Source organism: Giraffa tippelskirchi, chromosome 11 (genome assembly GCF_054371585.1).
Source record: "Giraffa tippelskirchi isolate mGirTip1 chromosome 11, T2T-mGirTip1v1.2.pri, whole genome shotgun sequence".
In the NCBI taxonomy this organism is placed as follows: Eukaryota; Metazoa; Chordata; class Mammalia; order Artiodactyla; family Giraffidae; genus Giraffa; species Giraffa tippelskirchi.
The window spans coordinates 149392659-149413311 of record NC_137285.1 but is presented as its reverse complement, the minus strand read 5'-3'; the positions used below and the strand labels follow the sequence as shown (position 1 = coordinate 149413311).

At 41.0% G+C, this 20653-nt stretch overlaps 2 protein-coding genes and 1 non-coding gene across 13 annotated transcripts in view; 2 read left to right on the top strand and 1 right to left on the bottom strand.

Moving 5' to 3' along the window:
* Positions 1 to 1564: 1564 nt before the first annotated feature.
* On the bottom strand, positions 1565 to 16613 carry FAM111B (FAM111 trypsin like peptidase B). 7 transcript variants are annotated; one of them, XM_081544556.1, is made up of 3 exons: positions 16374 to 16613; positions 14562 to 14677; positions 1565 to 5286 (listed from the first exon to the last, which is right to left on the bottom strand). In XM_081544556.1, the coding sequence occupies exons 2-3, from the start codon at positions 14640 to 14642 to the stop codon at positions 3157 to 3159; spliced, it is 2211 nt and encodes a 736-aa protein (XP_081400682.1). In that variant the 5' UTR covers positions 14643 to 14677; positions 16374 to 16613; the 3' UTR covers positions 1565 to 3156. The 7 variants fall into 7 exon arrangements, with proteins under 7 accessions (XP_081400682.1, XP_081400681.1, XP_081400677.1 ...); XM_081544555.1 differs by having other exon boundaries at positions 14562 to 14674; XM_081544551.1 differs by having other exon boundaries at positions 16438 to 16613.
* LOC145527997 (U6 spliceosomal RNA) lies at positions 10085 to 10191 on the top strand. Its single transcript, XR_014070077.1, has one exon. It is a non-coding gene; the product is annotated as a U6 spliceosomal RNA (small nuclear RNA).
* An 85-nt stretch (positions 16614 to 16698) lies between the features above and the next one.
* Positions 16699 to 20653, top strand: part of GLYATL2 (glycine-N-acyltransferase like 2) — a 36462-nt gene continuing 32507 nt past the window's right edge. Inside the window, exons 1-2 of one of the 5 annotated variants that reach the window (XM_081544558.1) lie at positions 16699 to 17326; positions 17844 to 17945. The gene's annotated coding sequence lies outside the window, so the exon portion shown is untranslated. Of the gene's footprint in view, positions 17950 to 20653 lie in introns of all 5 variants that reach the window. The other 4 variants (XM_081544562.1, XM_081544564.1, XM_081544560.1 and 1 more) reach the window with 4 other exon arrangements.

Sequence of the window (20653 nt, the reverse complement as noted above, 5' to 3'; positions counted from 1 at the left end):
AGGATTGGGGGCGGGAGGAGAAGGGGACGACAGAGGATGAGATGGTTGGATGGCATCACCGACTCGATGAACATGGGTTTGGGTAGACTCCGGGAGTTGGTGATGGACAGAGAGGGCTGGCGTGCTGCAATTCATGGGGTCGCAGAGAGTCGGACACGACTGAGCAACTGAACTGAACTGAACTGAACTGACACAGTCAAAGGCTTTGGCATAGTCAATAAAGCAGAAATAGATGTTTTTCTGGAACTCTCTTGCTTTTTCGATGATCCACCAGATGTTGGCAATTTGATCTCTGGTTCTTCTGCCTTTTCTAAAGCCAGCTTGAACATCTGGAAGTTCATGGTTCACGTATTGTTGAAGCCTGGCTTGGAGAATTTTGACCATTACTTTGCTAGTGTGTGAGGTGAGTGCAATTGTGTGGCAGTTTGAGCTTTCTTTGGCATTGCCTTTCTTTGGGATTGGAATGAAAACTGACCTTTTCCAGTCCTGTGGCCACTGAGTTTTCCAGATTTGGTGGTCTATTGAGTGCAGCACTTTCACAGCATCATCTTTCAGGATTTGAAATAGCTCAACTGGAATTCCATCACCTCCACTAGCTTTGTTCGTGTGATGCTTCCTGAGGCCCACTTGATTTCACATTCCAGGATGTCTGGCTCTAGGTGAGTGATCACACCATCGTGATTATCTGGGTCGTGAAGATCTTTTTTGTACCGTCCTTCTGTGTATTCTTGCCACCTCTTCTTAATATCTTCTGCTTCTGTTAAGTCCATACAATTTCTGTCCTTTATTGAGCCGATCTTTGCATGAAATATTCCCTTGGTAGCTCTAATTTTCTTGAAGAGATCTCTCGTCTTTCCCATTCTGTTGTTTTCCTCTCAGTCGTGTCCAACTCTTTGTCACCCCATCGACTGCAGCACGCCAGGCCTCCCTGTCCATCACCAACTCCTGGAGTTTATCCAAACTCATGTCCATTGAGTCAGTGAGCCATCCAACCATCTCATCCTCTGTCATCCCCTTCTCCTCCCACCTTCAATCCTTCCCAGCATCACAGCCTTTTCAAATGAGTCAGCTCTTCGCATCAGGTGGCCAAAGTATTGGAGTTTCAGCTTCAGCATCAGTCCTTCCAGTGAATATTCAGGACTGATGTCCTTTAGGATGGATGGGTTGGATCTCCTTGCAGCCCAAGGGACTCTCAAGAGTCTTCTCCAACACCACAGTTCAAAAACATCAATTCTTCAGTGTTCAGCTTCCTTTGTAGTCCAACTCTCACATCCAGACATGACTACTGGAAAAACCCATAGCTTTTACTAGACAGATCTTTGCTGGCAAAGTAATGTCTCTGCTTTTTAATATGCTACCTAGGTTGGTCATGACTTTTCTTCCAAGGAGCAAGCCTCTTAATTTCATGGTTGCAGTCACCATCTGCAGTGATTTTGGAGCCCCAGAAAATAAATAAATAAGGCTGCTAGTTTACCCAATATCCATTTTCCTTTTCTTCCACAGTATTAGAATTTAGGCTAGGCATCTGGTCAAGTAGAACAAACACAACATTTCAGTCTGATTATAGTTTTAAAAAGTTTTATACAATTTTAAAGGTTACACCCCAGGTACAGTTATAAAATATTGGCTCTATTTCCTGTGTTGTACAATACATCCTTGTAGTCTACCTCACATCCAGTAAGTACTGTACCACCAAACTGAAGTAGTTTAAGTGATGCTTGAGATTGCTGAAAAGAAAAGCCAATGAGAGGAAAAAAATCAATGTTCATTTGAGCTCTGTGTTTTGTACATCCACATGATTCTCTTCAAGTTTTTTTCTAACTGAGAAATAATATTCATTATACTTTAAAGAAACAGCCCCAAATGTTGAGTTGGCCAAAAAGGTTTGTTTTTTTTTTTTTCATTCTCACCAAGAACTTTATTCAACAATGTATTTACTCTTTTGTTCCACTACCTTTTGCCATTTTTCAGGCAACTTCATAATTCCATCTTCCCAATACTTTTCATCTTTTTGAGCAAAGAACTGTTCCAGATGCCTTTTATAGTCTTCCAGGGAATTGAATTTTTTCCATTAGGAGAAGTCTGTAATGGACATCTGAAGTTGCAATGTCTGATGAAGATGGTGGATGAATCAGAACTTCTCAGCTAAGCTGTAACCATTTGTGCCTGGATATCAAAGAAACATGCAGTCTGTGTAATCCTGATGTAAGAGTATGCACTTTCTGTTGACTAATTCTGGGTACTTTGCACAAGTGCTGCCTTCAGGTGGTCTAATTCAGAGCAGTACTTACTGGAATTAATCATCTGGTTTTCCAGAAGGAGCTCATAATAGAGGACTCCCTTCCAATTCCACCATATACACACATGTCTTCTTTGGACAGAGACTGGCCTTTGGTGGGGTTGGTGGCGGTTCATTTCACTTGCTCCATGATCTCTTCCATTCGGCATTATTGTACAGTATCCACTTTTCACCACCCATTACAATTTGTTTTAATGGAAAGTATTTGTTAGGTGTCAGTAGAGAATTCCATGTGGAAATGCAGTCAAGAAGGTTTTTCTTGCTTAACTTATGTGGAACCCAAACATCAAAGCGGTGAACATAACCAAGCTGGTGCAAATGATTTTCAACGCTTGGTTTGGATATTTTGAGTATGTCAGCTATCACCTGGGTGATATAACACTGATTGCTCTCTGTGAATGTCTAGATTGGATCGCTATTAACATCAACTGGTCTATCAGATCATGGAGCATTGTCCAGTGAGAAATCTTCAGCACACACAAATTCGCAAACCACTTTTGACACATATGATCAGTCACAGCACCTTCTCCATACATCGCACAAAGCTTTTTTAAAAAATTTCAATAGAGTTTTAACCTTTCTTGAAATAATAAAGCATAATATGCCAACAATGTTTTCTTCCATCTTCAATATTGAAATGGCTACACAAAAATTCACTAATTTTGATGTTTTTTTAAAATGCCTGCTGATACAACAGCTGTCACAATATTAATACAATCTAATGAAATTGTTTCAAATGAAATTAAAGACAACTAAGCATTACTAGAGCCATCATACAGAAAAAAAACCAAACCAACTTTTGGCCATCCCAATACTTTAAATCACTGGCATGTGTTTTTGAAAGCAGCATTCTTTCCCTAATATTGCATGGATTCAATCTGATGATCTTGAAGTGACAGTTCTTGTTCGTTATCTTTCTCTTCATTGTGGCTCTCATTTTTCTCTTCTTGTAATAATTTGTACAAGTTCTCATCTTTCTGTTTAATATCACAAAGAATAGATTCCATAGAATAGCCATATTCAATAAGGGCATAAGGCTTATTTCCACAGCTATAAAAATGCCCAAAGCAGTGCATAGCAACCAACCTGCCAGATGCATTAAACACTGGGGAGCCGGAGGCCCCAGTAGAAAAATAAGTATCGTAACTAAGTGTGTTAGTGCTCCAAACCTCTGACAGGAAACTTCTCTGGGTAAACATAGGGAAAGCATTGTAACTGTCTGAAGAGGGTCCTGGTACTACCCCATCTGGATAATGTTCTTTGTACCTCTCTAACCGTTGCTCTAGAGAAATCACAGAACAACCATCTATTTTCTTGATCTGGCCTTCTGGGTGTCCAATTAAATAAAGTAAACCACCAGATGGTGGAGACAAAATCTGTTTTGATAGGCCTGGAGGAAATGCATTTCCATTTTCACTTAGTTTTAAAATGGCATAATCTAGAATTTCACCAAACACCACAAACCCTGGGTCGAAGGAAAGCCAATCAACATCGTTAGGGCAGAACTCTTTATAAGCAAAAGTGACCTTTGCACATGTGCTTATTATATCCGGCCATGAACGTGGATCTGTACCTTCTCCCACGATGAAGTGTAAAACATGTCTACAGGTGAAAATAAAACTATTGTTGAAAACAAAGCAAGTAGCATTGCCTGTGTTTCCATTATTGTCCCATTTCATGAACCCAACTGACTTACTAAGATGAACAAGACGTTCACAGATTGCAACTGAAGTAGAATTTTCAGTCACTTTTCCAAAGTCCTCTTTATACATGCTGAATTGTTGAAACGTTGTCAGATTCATTCTCTTCCGTTCTTCCTGAAAATACTTTTGTATCCGAAGTGCCTCTTTATTAAAATCTGGATACTGATGCATCATTACTTTGTTCAATATTTGTAAATTCTTTACCCAGAGAGTTGCCTCCCTTTGGATTTCCTGAATAGCATATTGCCTACCTAGAGAGGGCCTTCGCCTAACTTGTAGGGCTTTTCTCCTAAGTCTTTTGTAAACAGTGTTATTGTAATTAGATTTAATTTCGGAAATGGACCGGCATATCTTACGTTTAACATCAAACTCTAGACTTTGAGGTGGGAGAGCTTTTTCTCTTCTGTGTCCTACATCTTCAGTTTCTCCATCTTTTTCTGGTTCACAGACTTTGCTCTTAGACTGTGTTAAAGCCTGGGGAGTAATTTCTTCAGTGGCATTTTCATCTTTTGGTTTAATTTTTTTATGGGTATATTTCCTGGTAGATCGTTTTTTAAAAACCTCCAATTCTAAGGTTTTTCCAGATACTTCATCCACCATGGACTGTTTTCCATGAATTTTCTTATGATCTTCTATTAATCTCCATTTATATGTGTCTAGGTCTGAGCGAAATCGGCGATCATTGCAAAGGGCTTCTTTGATAGTCTCACCCTTCAAGGCACAGACACAAAGTGTAGTTGCTTTTTCATGAAGTTCCTTCATCTCAAGAATCTGCTTTACATTCTTCCCAACAGCAAGAACCTGAAAAAGAATGTATTCAGCGTATGGATTTTTATATGGGCGTAATATCTGATCACTTTCCTGGTTACTCCTTCTTTGACCAAATGTTATTTTCAAATGCGAGCCACTAGGTAGGCATCTGAGAGGCATTCCTAAATTTACATATGCTTGTATTATTTTTTCTTCATGAGCAAAGATGTTCTCATTTACATGTTTCTCCATCCTTTCACTGAAATGGTCATGAGCACTCAGAACTGAGTAGATACTCTCACTGGGTCCACCATATGCTGTAAACACACTGCGGTCTGCCTTCCTGGAACGTTCATCCAAAGTGAAGGTGAAATGACATTTTTCACTGGTGCTCACACGTGGTTTCTGTTGTTCAGAGGATGTTTCACTCTTGCTGACTTCACTTTTACTTTTAATGGTGCTGTTACATACTCTTATGTCAGATAGAGACTGATCAACAGGTGTGCCAGAACATGCCTCCTCCATGACAGTATCCTTAGAAAAGGAAAGATTAAAAATTTAGTAAGGATCACCTTTAATAATAATATTCCATGCCTTTTGAATTATAAAATGAAAATATACCATGCTGCATATGAGTTCATGTTTCACTAAGCAATCTGTCAGTGCTTTTGCATATCATTAAACAACCTTTGAAAACACAATTTGAGGGGCTATATTCACTGTACAATAGTTTTTAATCCATTCTTCTGTTGCTGGATATTTAGATTATTTCTAACTTTTTACTACTCTAAATATGACAAAATTTTCTATAGGCAAAACATTTTGTCCAAAGTCTTAAAATATTTTCCTATGCTAGATTCCCAGCAGTGGAAGTAGATTATAAATGTACTTCACCACGTACATTGTCAAAATGCTTTCTCAGAAGGTCACATCAATTCACCCTCCCCGTTCTTTCCTACTGCCCAAGGAAATCAATATTATAGTTAATTCTTCAAAAGGATTTGAGTACCACTATTTTAAATGTTTGGTAATTGGGAGATCTAGCTTGACTGTTTTTTACATTTATATTTATTTAATAACAAAGCTGGTTTAACACATCACTTGGGCATTTGAAGTACCACCTTTTAAAAAATTCCTGTGAAATATTTACTGTCTAGTTTATTCTGTACATGGTATCAACAGCACTAAGGAAAGATACTAACATGATTAATAAATCACAGGATTGGATAGATATACAAATCCATATTCAAAACATATCATACATATACAATCAGTTGACAATAGCCTAAGAAAAATTACTTTGATAATCTGTTGGCAACAGATTCTTTAGGGACATATGTATATGAAGTAAGGGCTTCCCTAGTGGCTCAGATGGCAAAGGAACTGCCTGCAATGCAGGAGACAAGGGTTCAATCCCTGGGTTGGAAAGATCCCCTGGAGAAAGAAATGGCTACCCACTCCAGTATTCTTGCCTGGAGAATTCAATGGACAGAGGAGCCTGGCGGGCTACAGTTCATGGGGTCACAGAGTTGGACAGGACTGAGTGACTAACACACACACAAAAGTAGCATACTCTTTAGCTTTGTCTGTTTTTGATTTTTGCATAAATGCATCTTTTAAATATGTCTTCTGTGATTTGTTTCACTATTTTTTTGAGGCTCTTTCCAGTTGATGGAGCTTTATATTCACTTTCACAGTTAAATAGAATCCACTGAAGAAATTAACTGTTTATGTACATTTCAGTTATTTCTAGGTTTTTTTCTACTAACTACAGTAGTACGGTTCTGCTGTGAATATCTATTAATATGTTTCCTGGTGCACATGTGCAAGAGTGTCTCTCAGGAATAGACTTAGGAGCTGATTTGCTCAACTTCTGGAATATGCATACTCACCTTTATTAAATACTATCAAATTATTTACTAAATGTACCACTTTACACCTCTGCCAGTGGGAAACGGGAGTTTATCAAAACATGGTATTGCCCAACTTTTAAAGTTTGCCAATCTTGTGAGTGTGAAATGGCATCTTTCAAAAAATTTCACTGGGGTATAGTTGATTTACAATGTTGTGTTAATTTGGGGGGTACAGCAAAGTTAATCAGGTATACATACATATATATCCACTCTTTTTGTTAAGATTCTTTTCCCACGTAATTCCCCATGTATACAGCAGGCTACTATTAGTTATCTACTTTATATATGTGCTTAGCCGCTTAGCTGTGTCCAACTCTTTGCAACCCGATGGACTGTAGCTCACCAGGCTCCTCTGTCCATGGGGATTCTCCAGGCAAGAATACTGAAGTGTGTTGCCATGCCCTCTGCCAGGGGATCTTCCCAACCCAGGGATCGAACCCCCGTCTCCTGCACTGCAGGCAGATTCTTTACGTCTGAGCCACCAGGGAAGCCCAATTTTATATAGAGTAGTGTGCATATGTCACTCCAAATCTCCCAATTTATCCCTCCCCTGAAATGGCGTCTTATTGGTAGTTTAATAAGTTTAATAACTTCTGCCTGTTCATGTCTTTTACCCATCTTTGTATTGGATTATTTTTCTTATTATTCCTAGACAAATATTATTTATTCATCATATGTATTAAAAATGTATTCTCTGAGTTTGTGGACTTCCCAGGTAGCTCAGATGGTAAAGAATCTGCCTGTAAAGCAGGAGACCCAGGTTGAATTCTTGGATTGGGAAGATCTCTTGGAGAAGGAAATGGAAGCCCACTCCAGTATTCTTGCCTGGGAAATCTCACGGACAGAAGAGCCTGGCAAGCTACAGCCCATAGGGTCACAAAGAGGAGGACACGACTGAGTGACCAACACTTTCTTTCACTCTCTGAGTTTGTGGACTGCTTTTCCTATAGGGATAACTAATTGTCCCAGCACTACTAATTAAATCACTAATCCTCTCTTCACTGGTCTCTACCGTCAGTTTTGCCACGTAAGATTAAAGGTTGGACAATGAGCCCCTAAAATTTATAGGTTGAAAGTCCTAACCCCAGAAAGTACCTTAGAATGTTACCTCATTTGGAAATAGGGATGTTGTAGATATAATTCATTAAAATGAAGTAATATCAGAGTACAGTGGACCCCCAGGCCATTATGAATGATGTCCTTATAAAAAGGCATTTGAACAGAGACAGACACACCCAGAGGGAAGATGAAATAAACAGACAGAGGTTAAAGATGGCCGTCAACAAGTCAAGGAGAGAGGCCTCGTGTAGATCCTTCCTGCACAGGAGCTCACAAGGTACCAACCTACTGACCACCTGACCTTGGCCTCTGAACCTCCTGAACTGAGACAGTACATATTTGTGTTTCAGTCATTCAGTCTGTGGTATCTTGTTATGGAAGCCCCAACAAAGTAATGCAAAGACCTTTTCATATACTTTATGGGTTTGTCTGCTCTGTTCCAGTGGTATATTTTTCCACATCTGCACCAAATATTATCTTACTTCCAACCTTATGATAAGCATTCATATCTGATAAGTTTCCCTCACTTTATCTTCAGAAATGGCTTAGATATTAGCCCTCTGCTCTTTTAATAAATTTTGGTCATCATCTTAAATGCCAGAAAAATAAACTGTTGGACTTTTAATTGAGCTTGTATTCAATCAATAAATGAATCTGGGAAGGATTAACATCCCAATAGTGCTGAGTTTTCCTACTCATGAATACCTGCTATCTTGACATTGAGGTCTCCTTTCATGTCTTCCCACAAAACTGTACAATTTTATACATAAAGGACTTGTAAACCATTTCTTACATTTATTCCTGGGTACTTGACATTTTTCTAGGCAACATAAAACAATTTTTTGATATTATACAGAAAGTATAACCAGAAATTATCAGAAAGATTATTGTTGATCAAGATAAATTCATATTTTTTTGTAAATATCAATCTTAAAATCTAGTCAACTGTTATATAATAATCATTTCTAATAATTGGCCTATAGATCTTTTCGGTTTTCAAAATAGGTAATCATATCATCTGTGGATGTTTCAAGAATATGCCTTGTTCCTTCCATTCCAACTCTTAAAGTGAAAGTGAAGCTGCTCACTGTGTCCGACTCTGTGACCCCATGGACTGTAGCCACCAGGCTCCTCCATCCATGGGATTTTCCAGGCAAGAATACTGGAGTGGGTTGCCATTTCCTTCTCCAGGAGATCTTCCCAACCCAGGGATTGAACCCGGGTCTCCCACATTTTGGCAGACGCTTTACCATCCAAGCCACCAGGGAAGTTTTTCAACTCTTAACTGTAATTTTAATTCCAGAAGTGCGTGGGCTCAGTAAGCCATGCAGAATGTGGGATCTTAGTTCCCCAACCAGGATCAAATCTGCATCTCCTGCATTGGAAGGCAGTTTCTTAATCACAGGACCACCAGCTGTGTGCTAAGTTGCTTCAGTCATGTCTGACTCTTTGTGACCCCATGGATTGTAGCCCACCAGACGCCTCTGTCCGTGGAATTCTCCAGGCCAGAATATTGGAGTGGGTAGCCATTCCCTTCTCCAGGGGATTTTCCTGACCCAGGGATTGAACCCAGGTCTCCCACATTGCAGGCAGATTCTTTACTGTTGAGCCACCAGGGAAGCCCCTAAATCACCAGGAAAGTCCTTTAATTGAATTTCTACTATTTTTCTTATTTTATTGTACTGCACTGGCTAAAATCACTAGTATAGTGTGATGTGATGATGATTTTGTAATCACCAGCTAATAGTGAATATTCCTCCATTCTCCTTGATTGTAAACAAAATGCTTCTAATGATTATTTAACACAATATTTCCTATAGAATTTTTGAAGAGGCCCTTAATTAACATTCTGGTATGTCCTTATTTATATTTTTAAGAATAAGAAAGCATTCAAGATAGATTAATCCTATTACGGCCTATTCTTCTTTTTATTATTAAAACCTCTGGAAAGAATACAAAAAGCAATGCCCTGAAATCCCACTCTGGCCAAGATAGAGAAAAACAGACCTAATTTAAATTACTCCTTGAAACAACTGGATAAATGGATAAAATTATGAAATGTTTTTCAAGGCACAAGACATTAGGCAAGAAAGGACAGTGATCCTTGAGAAACAGAAAAAAAAAAAAAATGAAGCAAACCATAAAATTGCTCCAGATTATTTCCTGAAGACAGATTCTGGTTGCCAGGGGTGGGCTGGGGTGGGGGTGGTGGAGGAAATGAGTCAAGCTGGTCAAGAGTACAAACTTCTAATTATAAGATGGATATCTAATGTACAGCATGGTAACTACAGTTAACAATATTGTATTGTATATTTGAAAGCTGCTAACTAAGAGAGTAGATCTTAAAAAGTTCTCATCACGTGCTCACTTCGGCAGCACATATACTAAAATTGGAACGATACAGAGAAGATTAGCATGGCCCCTGCACAAGGATGACATGCAAATTCGTGAAGCGTTCCATATTTTTAGAAAAATAAACGACCCAATCAAAAAATGGGCCAAAGAACTAAATAGACATTTCTCCAAAGAAGACATACAGATGGCTAACAAACACATGAAAAGATGCTCAACATCACTCATTATTAGAGAAATGCAAATCAAAACCACAATGAGGTACCATTTCACACCAGTCAGAATGGCTGCTATCCAAAAGTCTACAAGCAATAAATTCTGGAGAGGGTGTGGAGAAAAGGGAACTCTCTTACACTATTGGTGGGAATGCAAACTAGTACAGCCACTATGGAGAACAGTGTGGAGATTCCTTAAAAAACCGGGAATAGAACTGCCATATGACCCAGCAATCCCACTGCTGGGCACACACACCGAGGAAACCACAATTGAAAGAGACGCGTGTACCCCAGTGTTCATCGCAGCACTGTTTACAATAGCCAGGACATGGAAGCAACCTAGATGTCCATCAGCAGACGAATGGATAAGGAAGCTGTGGTACATATACACAATGGAATATTACTCAGCCATTAAAAAAATACATTTGAATCGGTTCTACTGAGATGGATGAAACTGGAGCCCATAATACAGAGTGAAGTAAGCCAGAAAGAAAAACACCAATACAGTATACTAATGCATATATATGGAATTTGAAAAATGGTAACGATAACCCTATATGCGAGACAGAATAAGAGACACAGATGCATAGAACAGTCTTATGGACTCTGAGGGAGAAGGTGAGGGTGGGATGTTCTGGGAGAATAGCATTGAAACATGTATATTATCATATGTGAAACAGAACACCATTCCATGTTTGATGCATGAGACAAATGCTCAGGGCTGGGGCAATGGGATGACCCAGAGGGATGGGATGGGGAGGGAGGTGGGAGGGGGGTCCAGGAAGGGGAACACATGTAAACCCACGGCTGATTCATGTCAATGTATGGCAAAAACTACTACAATATTGTAAAGTAATTAGCCCCCAACTAAAATAAATAAATTTATTTAAAAAAAAAAAAGTTCTCATCACAAGAACAAAATTTAACTTTGTGAGGTGATGAATGTCGTAATCATTTCATAATATAACATAATATACACATATAGTCCATCATTATGTCATCTATCTTATATTCAATTAATTTTTAACAAAGATGTAAAGGCAACCCTTTTAAGAAACTGTGCTGGAGCAAATAGGTAACATTTGTAAAAATTAATCAATCAATTAATTAACAAATACTAATGTGTGGATTTAGAGAAGGAAATGGCAACCCACTCCAGTATTCTTGCCTGGAAAATTTCATGGACAGAGAAGCCTGGAAGGATACAGTCCATGGAGCTGTCACGAGTTGGACACGACTTAGCAACTAAACCACCACTGTGTGGATTTACTCTTAATATTGTTCAGCCTAAACATTGTATTGTATCACTACTGTAATAGAACATGTGGTATTACTATTGCTCAATCTATACGCTGCACCATAAAAATAATAAACTCAAAGTGGATCATAGACTTAAACCTAAAATTATAAGACTTCTAGATGAAAACCCAGAGGAAAATTTTTGTGATCTTAGATTTGGTAAAGTATTCTTTGGTATAAAACAAAAGCACAATTTTTAAAAATGGATAAAATGAACATCATCAATACTGAAAACTTTTTCCCCCTAAAGACAGGATTAAGAGAATGAGAAGAGAGAAATAATGAAAAGACAAGACAGACTGAGATAAAGTACCTGCAAATCTTTGACAAATCAAGCATTCCTAACATATATAAAGCACTCTCGAAACTCAACAATAAGAAATGAAAGAAACCAATATAAATATGGTCAAAATATTTTAATAGAAATTTGACCAGAGAAGATATATGCAAGGTATTGGGTGGGTAGAGGACAAGGGCGGGCAAAAGGGAGTTATTTAAGGTGATGGAACTGTATCTTGATATCAGTCACGGTTCCGTGACTGTGGGCATTTGTCATAAGCCATAGGACTGTATGGACTTTCCTGGTGGCTCAGATGGTAAAGAATCTGCCTGCAATGCAGGAGACCTGGGTTCAGTCCCTGGGTAGGGAAGATCCCCTGGAGATGGGAATGGCTACTGACTCCAGTATTCTCACCTGGAGAATACCCATGGACAGAGGAGGCTGGTGGACTACAGTCCACAGCGTCGAAAAGAGTCAGACATGACTGAAGCAACTTTGCAAGCACGCACGCATAGGACTGTACACTAAAATAGTCAACTTAAAATTTAAGCTAAATCCTTCTTCATAAATAATACAAAGATCAGAATCATAAATACATCTCCTTTATTTACAGAATAAAATCCAAATACCTAAACATGAAGTTCAAGAAAGTGAAAGATACAGCAGCTGTTTTCCAAAAAGCTACTGTACCTCTGTCCAGTTTTTTTCCATTGGTCATAAAGGTGTATAGAAATAATTCATGTTAGATCTTGATTCCTCAATGTGCCTCTTTAGCCAAAAGATTTTGGGCAGGAAGGTTGAGCTACCAAAGTGAAAAGTGAAGTCGCTCAGTCGTGTCCAACTCTTTTCAACCCCATGGACTACAGCCCACCAGGCTCCTCCATCCATGGAATTTTCCAGGCAAGAGTACTGGAGTGGGTTGCCATTTCCTTAAGTTTGAGACAATTAGAGGGGAAAGAGAAGCTGCCCTGGGGGAAGATGATAGACTCAACAACTGGATGCTAAAGAGTGAAATTTGCAATTACTGTAGCTATATTGTCACTAAGCAGAAAGCCAGCCAGAGGAGTGCATGAAAAGCAGAGCACAGAGACCGAAAACATAAACAAGTCCTTGGAAACACCGTGTTGTTTTTCAGTCGCTCAATCGTGTCTGACTCTGCGACCCCATGGACCCCAGGGAAGCATGTCAGGCTTTCCTGTCCATCACCAACTCCCAGAGCTTGCTCAGACTCATGTTCATCGAGTCTGTGATGCCATCCAACCATCTCGTCCTCTGTTGTCCCCTTCTCCTGCCTTCAATCAATTGTGTACTACTGAATTAAAGCTCAGGTGACCTCTGGACTTTCCAGATGTGTGAACCAATGAATCCATTTATTTTTTCCTTCAAGGGGCTCAAAATGTCTCGTTTTGAAACAAGGCTATACAAGCTAAATAAATACTAGCAATCAATGCTGATAAGAATGATAGATTTCACCACAGAATCTTCCAGTGGAAGGGTATTTCAGGATAGTATTTCTCAAATTTTAACGTGCAGAAGAATCATCTGGGTATCTGGTTAAAATGCACATCACGTAGATCTAAGAAGCTATTAGGTAGTATCAATGCTGCTGGTATACAGACCACGCTTTGAGAAGTAAGGCCAGAGTTCCTTAACCTAGAGTAGCAGTTTGCAACTTTCTGCAATGATGGAAATGTTCTATATCTGCTTTGTTCAATATGGCAGCCATGAGCCACATATGGCTGCTGAGCACTTGAAATGTGGTTAGTGCATAAAGAAAATTAATTTGAAATTTTATTTACCTTTAATCCAATGAATCATTTTTGTTATTTCAAAGTTAGATGATTTTCCCCTGACAAAATGTTTTTACTGATATAAAGCCTACTGTGATCTTGTACCAAATCATCTTCCCAGGATTACTTGCCTACTATGTTCTTGAATTTTACTTACATACCATCAAGTCTAGCTATACTATTCCTCAAATAGGTTTGCTGTGTACAAGACTTTACCCGACTATTCCCTTATATTTGATCCACCTACCTTGTGAAATTGGTGGCCATTCTTTAAGATATTTCTCATATGACATAACTTTAATTTCTTGAGTCTAAATTAAACACTCTTCTCTCTGCACTCTAAAAGCACTTGTTTATATTTTGATTTAGGATTACCATTTTGCATACTTTGAGTAAAACAGTGTGTTGGTCCCAAATTAGGTTCTGAAGTCTGATTGCCTGGGTTCAAATCCTTGCTCTGAAGTCCACTACTTTTGCAATTTTAAGAAAAGTGAGTGTCAGTTTCTCTATTTAGGGATGATAAGATCTATTGCAAAGAGTTTTACTAAATGTTAAAGGAGATAATCCATAGGAAGTGACAAGCCTAATTCCAAGTACTCAGTAATTTCTCAGTACACATTAACTACCTTATTATTTTTGCCCATCTATATTTCCAATGATACTAAGTGTCTATACTGTCATCTTGCTGTTTAACAAGGTATTCTTTGCTTTGTTAATTCATATGCTATCATTTTGTTTTTACACAAACACTTATATGTATGATCTCCCTAAATATATTTTAAACAATACAAGAGAAGGGGTTATAATTGCCATTTTTTATACACTTATCCCCTTCAAGGACCCTAAGACAGTGCTATACGTAGAGTGCCATCCCAGCAAAGTTACTTAAAAGTACACACACCTTCGGTGTTTCAGGTCTGGTACTCTGGTCATTTCCTGTAGCACTGAATGACGTATTCTCTTCAGTCTTCATGAAATTCATGATGAGTCCCAAGAGAATGTGACTTTCTTCCACTACTGGCCAAGACAGAGAAACAAGGATTGAATTTACCACCCCCTTAATGACTAAAACAATAAAACACAAGATATATGAAACAGTAAGTTTCAAACACTGGTTATCAGGCAGGGCACAACAGTGATCTCTGACCCCTAAGAGAGAGAGAGAAATCAGAGGTAGGACCTAGGGACATCTCGCTTACTGCCTGAGGAGCATCTCCAGGCTATATCTCAGGGAAGGGAGACTCAAGCACAGCCTGGCACTTTCCCCGACTTGAGAAGACAAGCTGTCCTGGGGGGCCCAGGTGGCTGGAGTTTGCAGGGCTATAGTACTAGAGAGCTACAGCTATACAGAGTGTCAGAGATCTGTAGTGAGTACTCCTGAAATTTCAGCTAGCTAGTGATCTGTTTCTCCAATCAGCTGAGAATAGTTTCTGTTTCTCACAATCAGCTGAGAATAGTTTCTGTTTCTCACAATCAGCTGAGAATAGTTTCTGTTTCTCACAATCAGCTGAGAATGGTTTCTGTTTCTCATGCTCAGCTGACAATAATTTGTGTTCCCAAAAGTCAAACCGGAAAACTTCATAATTCATAACATATTAGGTAGAGTATTGACAAAGGTATTGCCTCTAAAGTGGGAGAAAATTAGCCGTAGACCAAAGACTGCTCTGGCCCCACCTGAAAAAATTTAAAAGCAAGCTTTGGAAGCGTAAAACTTTTCCAGTAACACAGCTAGAACAAAGCTCAAGAATATTGATGGGAATAGAAACATTTCTAGCAGCCATATATGTGAAATTGACAAAGTTTGATATCCAGTAAAATTCTGAGGCATAAAAAGAAGCAGAAAAATAAGATCCACAATGAGGAGAGAAATCAATGAACAGAAACATATCCAGAAGTGACTCAGATGATAGAACTAGTAGACAAGAACATTAAAACGGTTATTACATCGGATTTCTGGCCAAATAAAGTGATAGGGACCTGACTTGCCCTTCAGTCTGAAAGCAAAAGAAGACAACAGGCTAAACAGATGGAACAGGAATTTGCAAGGAACTAGACATCATGCAATTCGGGGCAGTGACAAATGAAGGGCGTCCTGTGATGACTCCAGCAGACTGCCTTGAGAGATTCCAGGCCAGGGTGTCACGAGGCGCAGCCAGGCAGGGCCTGTTGGCATTCCTGACTTGAGGAGACAGAGCTGAGAGACCAAGGTGGCAGGGGTTCAAAGGACACAGAAGAGAGAGACCTGTACAGAGGGAAGTCCGGATATATGAACACTCCGAGGCATTCAGCTGACAACTGATCAGAACAGCAATGGAAGAACTACCTGGGACCAGGAAAGAACCTCCACAATGCATTAAACCCTTGCGAGGTGATATTCCTTTTAGAAATCTCAGTTTCCTCATTTGTAAATTAAGGAGCTTGGCTCAGATCAAATTTGTATTGGTCCTGAGAATTCTCGCCTCTGAATTTGCTTTTTTTTTGCTTTTAAAAATAAGAAGGTACCTGAATCCCTTCCTCCCTACGCTTGGGATGCAGTTATGGGAACCTCCACTATTAAATCAACTTTAACCACCACCACCCCGCTTCCACGCCCAAGGCACACAAACGTTAACTGGAATAGCTCCCTAGACTATCTGAAAGTGTCTTTCCAGGTGTAAAACCCTTGACCTTTGAACCTGGGGAGGGGGTTACCACAACAGAAAACTGCTTATACCTCCTCACTCCAAAACTTTCTTGGATCTGCGCTGAGATCCTTCTAACTGGTGCCCTTGACAAACCTGCGCCTCGTCGCCCCAAGAACTCCACGTCCTCCTCAAGATCAGAGGAGCCACTCACAGAAGCGGAGAACCTGCCCCAACGGTGAGGGTGATGGCGGAACGGGGATCCGCGATGACTGCGAGGACGGCGATCGGCGGGAACTCTTCCCGCGCGAAAGCGGAATCCAGTTATCCCCACCCGGAACATCCCGTCTGGCCAATGGGAGGCCAGGTTGTGGAGGTCGTCTGCCCTCATTGGACAGCAGCTCGCCCACTGCAGAAGCCGATTGGCCGAGACACTGAGGAGGCCGGAAAGGGTGGATGCGGACCCTGTAGCGGGGCGGTTCGCGCGTGGGGGGACGCGCGCCCAGCCGCCCTGCTGGTCCTGAGGACGCCGCCGCCGGCCCCTCCGTTCACGCGAGACCCGGCACGTTTGCCACAGTCCGTTTCCTTGTTCCGGGTCGGCCTTTGAGCCGTCTTGTCCCTTCACGCAGCCCGCCCCCCGCGTCCCCTGCTGTCAGGAGTGGGCGGAGTCGGCCGACTCGCCCGTCGCCGCGGGCCTGGTTACTCGGCGGCTCCGCGGAGCGGGGGCAAAGCGCTCGGCCTCCGGAGCCGCGAGGCCCACAGCCCGGCCCGGCGGCGCTGGGAGCTCCGCCGTCACAGCTCTTCGGCCGCTGCCGGGCGGGCGGCGGCTGTGGACTGGGCTCTGGAGAGGCTCCCGACCTAGCCCGTGGGGACGTTGGCGCCGTGAGCTTCGTCAGCTTCCAACGCAGAAATGGCCCAAAGCAGGCAGCCGACTTGCTGTCCCTAACGAAGGAGCCAGCTTAGCCTAGAGCTCGTTGCACACGGATCCTCCAGCCAGGAGGAAGAGACCAGCTCCTGCTCTCCTGGTTCCCCAGGCCCTGCATTGGTATATGCAGAATTTTCCAGTCCCAAGGGAGCGTTCCCGAGTTAGGCCATTTCCAAACTGACGACCAAAGAAGGGGCTTGAGAAAACATCACGGTTTAGGAAACAATAGGAGGGGATGCCTTCAGTATTAGGTGCTATTTTGGAAAAGCTGGTCAAAGAAGGGGAGAACGCAATTGATACGAAAAGATGGTGACAACTCATTTGAAATAGATGTTTATGTAAAAGTCGATGATGTTGGAATAGTACTGAAAGCTTTTCCTAACTTGGCTTAATGTAAAATGTAAACAGAAACTATAATCATTGCTTAAATTCCAGGTACTCAGTGGGGTTTGGAGAGAGTAAACTTTAGAAGTGTAACTGTAAAAAGCTAGAAGAGAAAAACTATGAGAGTTTCACCAAATTGCTGTTATTCCTTAAATCATCTTAGATCATACAGGTGACTGATATTAACAGTAACATACGTAGATGGAGAACGAATTATTGCACACGGGACTTACAGATTCTCTCATCTTTGTAGACCCTGGAGATGTTAAAAAGTTGTAAAAAGGAAGAAGCAGTAGAGAATGGTGCTGTTGAAGTTGCCTGACGTTTCTAGGGACGGAGAACTTGTCCTGGAAAGGCACGTACCTTAAGGAGCACATGTATTTGTCATTGCCACTAAATACCTTGTGGGCTGGATTTTTTTATAAATTGAAGATTCATTCTAGCAAAGTTTGAAGCAAGGGTGTAATATAACCTGACTTAAAAAAAACCACTGGCAGCTGTGTGGACCTTTAAAAATTCTAGGGGACCAGAGTGCATGCAGATGAAGAAAGCAATTAGGAGGAGGCACTTCCAGCTTTCCACCAATGTGGGAGGCACAGCTTGCAGTGGTAGTGGTGGAGGTGTGAATACTGGTTGGATTCTACATGTATTTCTTTTTTTGATTTTGATTTTTGGCTGCACTTTAAGGGGTGGGGGAATCTTAGTTACCTGACCAGGAAGATTGGATCCATGCACCCTTCAGTGGAAGCCTAGAGCCCACTGAATAAATGGAGGAAGTCTGTGTATTTATTTTGAAGGGCAAACCCATGAGCTTTGTGTATGGATGGGGAGTTCAAGAAACGAGAGAAAACGAGGGTTCAGTGATGATTTCCGGGCTTTTGACTTGAGTAAACGGAGTGAGGATCAAGTCTCCCTTAACTGATGCGAGAAACCCCAGGAAGGAGCTGCTACCCTGTGTGTGTCTGAGAATTCCACTTTTGAGATACTAATCCACTCCAGCTGAATGACAAGTGAAATGAAAGCATTCACATTCAGTACGTGATAGTGAATACCCAGGGAGGGCCAGGAAGGGGCATAGAACTGACCATGGCAAGGAATAACAGACTAAAGTGAAAGAAGGACAGACACGTAAAGAAAGACAGAAGCTTCAACTTCATGATGGTAACGATGTTGGCCATTAACTAAGAACATTTGAGATGCAGTGAAAAGGCAAAGGATAAGAGGCTTATGGAACCTTCCTGATGGGAGAGACAGGGGGAAAGTGGGTCTTGTTCTGATGGCGGAGCCATGCTCGTAAATCTTTTTTTTTTAATTAATTTATTTTAATTGGAGGCTAATTACTTTACAATACTGTAGTGGTTTTGCCATACACTGACATGAATCAGCCATGGGTGTACATGTGCTCCCCATCCTGAACCCCCCTCCCACCTTCCTCCCCATCCCATCCCTCAGGGTCATCCCAGTGCACCAGCCCTGAGCACCCTGTATCATGCATCGAATCTGGATTGGAGATCTGTTTCACATATGATAATCAGTAAATTTTTAATTCAATTTTCTATTGATGGACGGGGCTGTGTTCCCACCCTGTTGTTTGACCAAACTATGGTGGAGGTAACGAAGAAAATGGTGACCTCCTTCAAAAGGTCCTGTGCACACACTGCTGCACTCAGTGCCCCCGACCCTGTAGCAGGCCACTGCTGACCCACGCCTCCGCCGGAGACTCCTAGACATTCACTGGCAAGTCTGGCTCAGTCTCTTGTGGGGTCACTGCTCCTTTCTCCTGGGTCCTGGTGTGCACATGGTTTTATTTGTGCCTTTCAAAAAGAAGCAGGGCAAAGGCTAACAGAGTTTTGCCAAGAGAAAGCACTGGTCATAGCAAACACCCTCTTCCAACAATACAAGAGAAGACTCTACACATGGACATCACCAGATATGGTCAATACCAAAATCAGATTGATTATACTCTTTGCAGCCAAAGATGGAGAAGCTCTATACAGTCAGCAAAAACAAGACTAGGAGCTGACTGTGGCTCTGATCATAAACTCCTTTTTGCCAAATTCAGACTTAAATTGAAGAAAGTAGGGAAAACCAATAGACCATACAGGTATGACCTAAATCAAATCCCTTATGATTATACAATGGAAGTGAGAAATAGATTCAAGGGATTAGGTCTGAAAGACAAAGTGCCTGAAGAACTATGGACGGAGGTTTGTGACATTGTACAGGAGGCAGGGATCAAGACCATCCTCAAGAAAAAGAAATGCAAAAAGGCAAAATGGTTGTCTGAGGAGGCCTTACAAATAGCTGTGAAAAGAAGAGAAGTGAAAAGCAAAGGAGAAAAAGAAAGATATACCCATTTGAATGCAGAGTTCCAAAGAATAGCAAGGAGAGATAAGCAAGCCTTCCTCAGTGATCAATGCAAAGAAATAGAGGAAAACAATAGAATGGGAAAGACTAGAGATCTCTTCAAGAAAATAAGAGATACCAAGGGAACATTTCATGCAAAGATGGGCGCAATAAAGTACAGAAATGGTATGGACCTAACAGAAGCAGACGATATTAAGAAGAGGTGGCAACAATACACAGAAGAACTATACAAAAAAGATCTTCATGACCCAGATAAGCATGATGGTGTGATCACCTATCTAGAGCCAGACATCCTGGGATGCGAACTCAAGTGGGCCTTAGGAAGCATCACTATGAACAAAGCTAGTGGGGGTGATGGAATTCCAGTTGAGCTATTTCAAATCCTGAAAGATGATGCTGTGAAAGTGCTGCACTCAACAGGCCAGCAAATTTGGAAAACTCAGCAGTGGCCACAGGATAGAAAAGTTCAGTTTTCATTCCAATCCCAACGAAAGGCAATGCCAAAGAATGTTCAAACTACCACACAATTGCACTCATCTCACACACTAGCAAAATAAGGCTCAAAATTCTCCAAGCCAGGCTTCAACAGTACATGAGCTGTGAACTGCCAGATGTTCAAGCTGGATTTAGAAAAGGCAGACGAACCAGAGGTCAAATTGCCAATATCTGCTGGATCATCAAAAAAGCAAGAGAGTT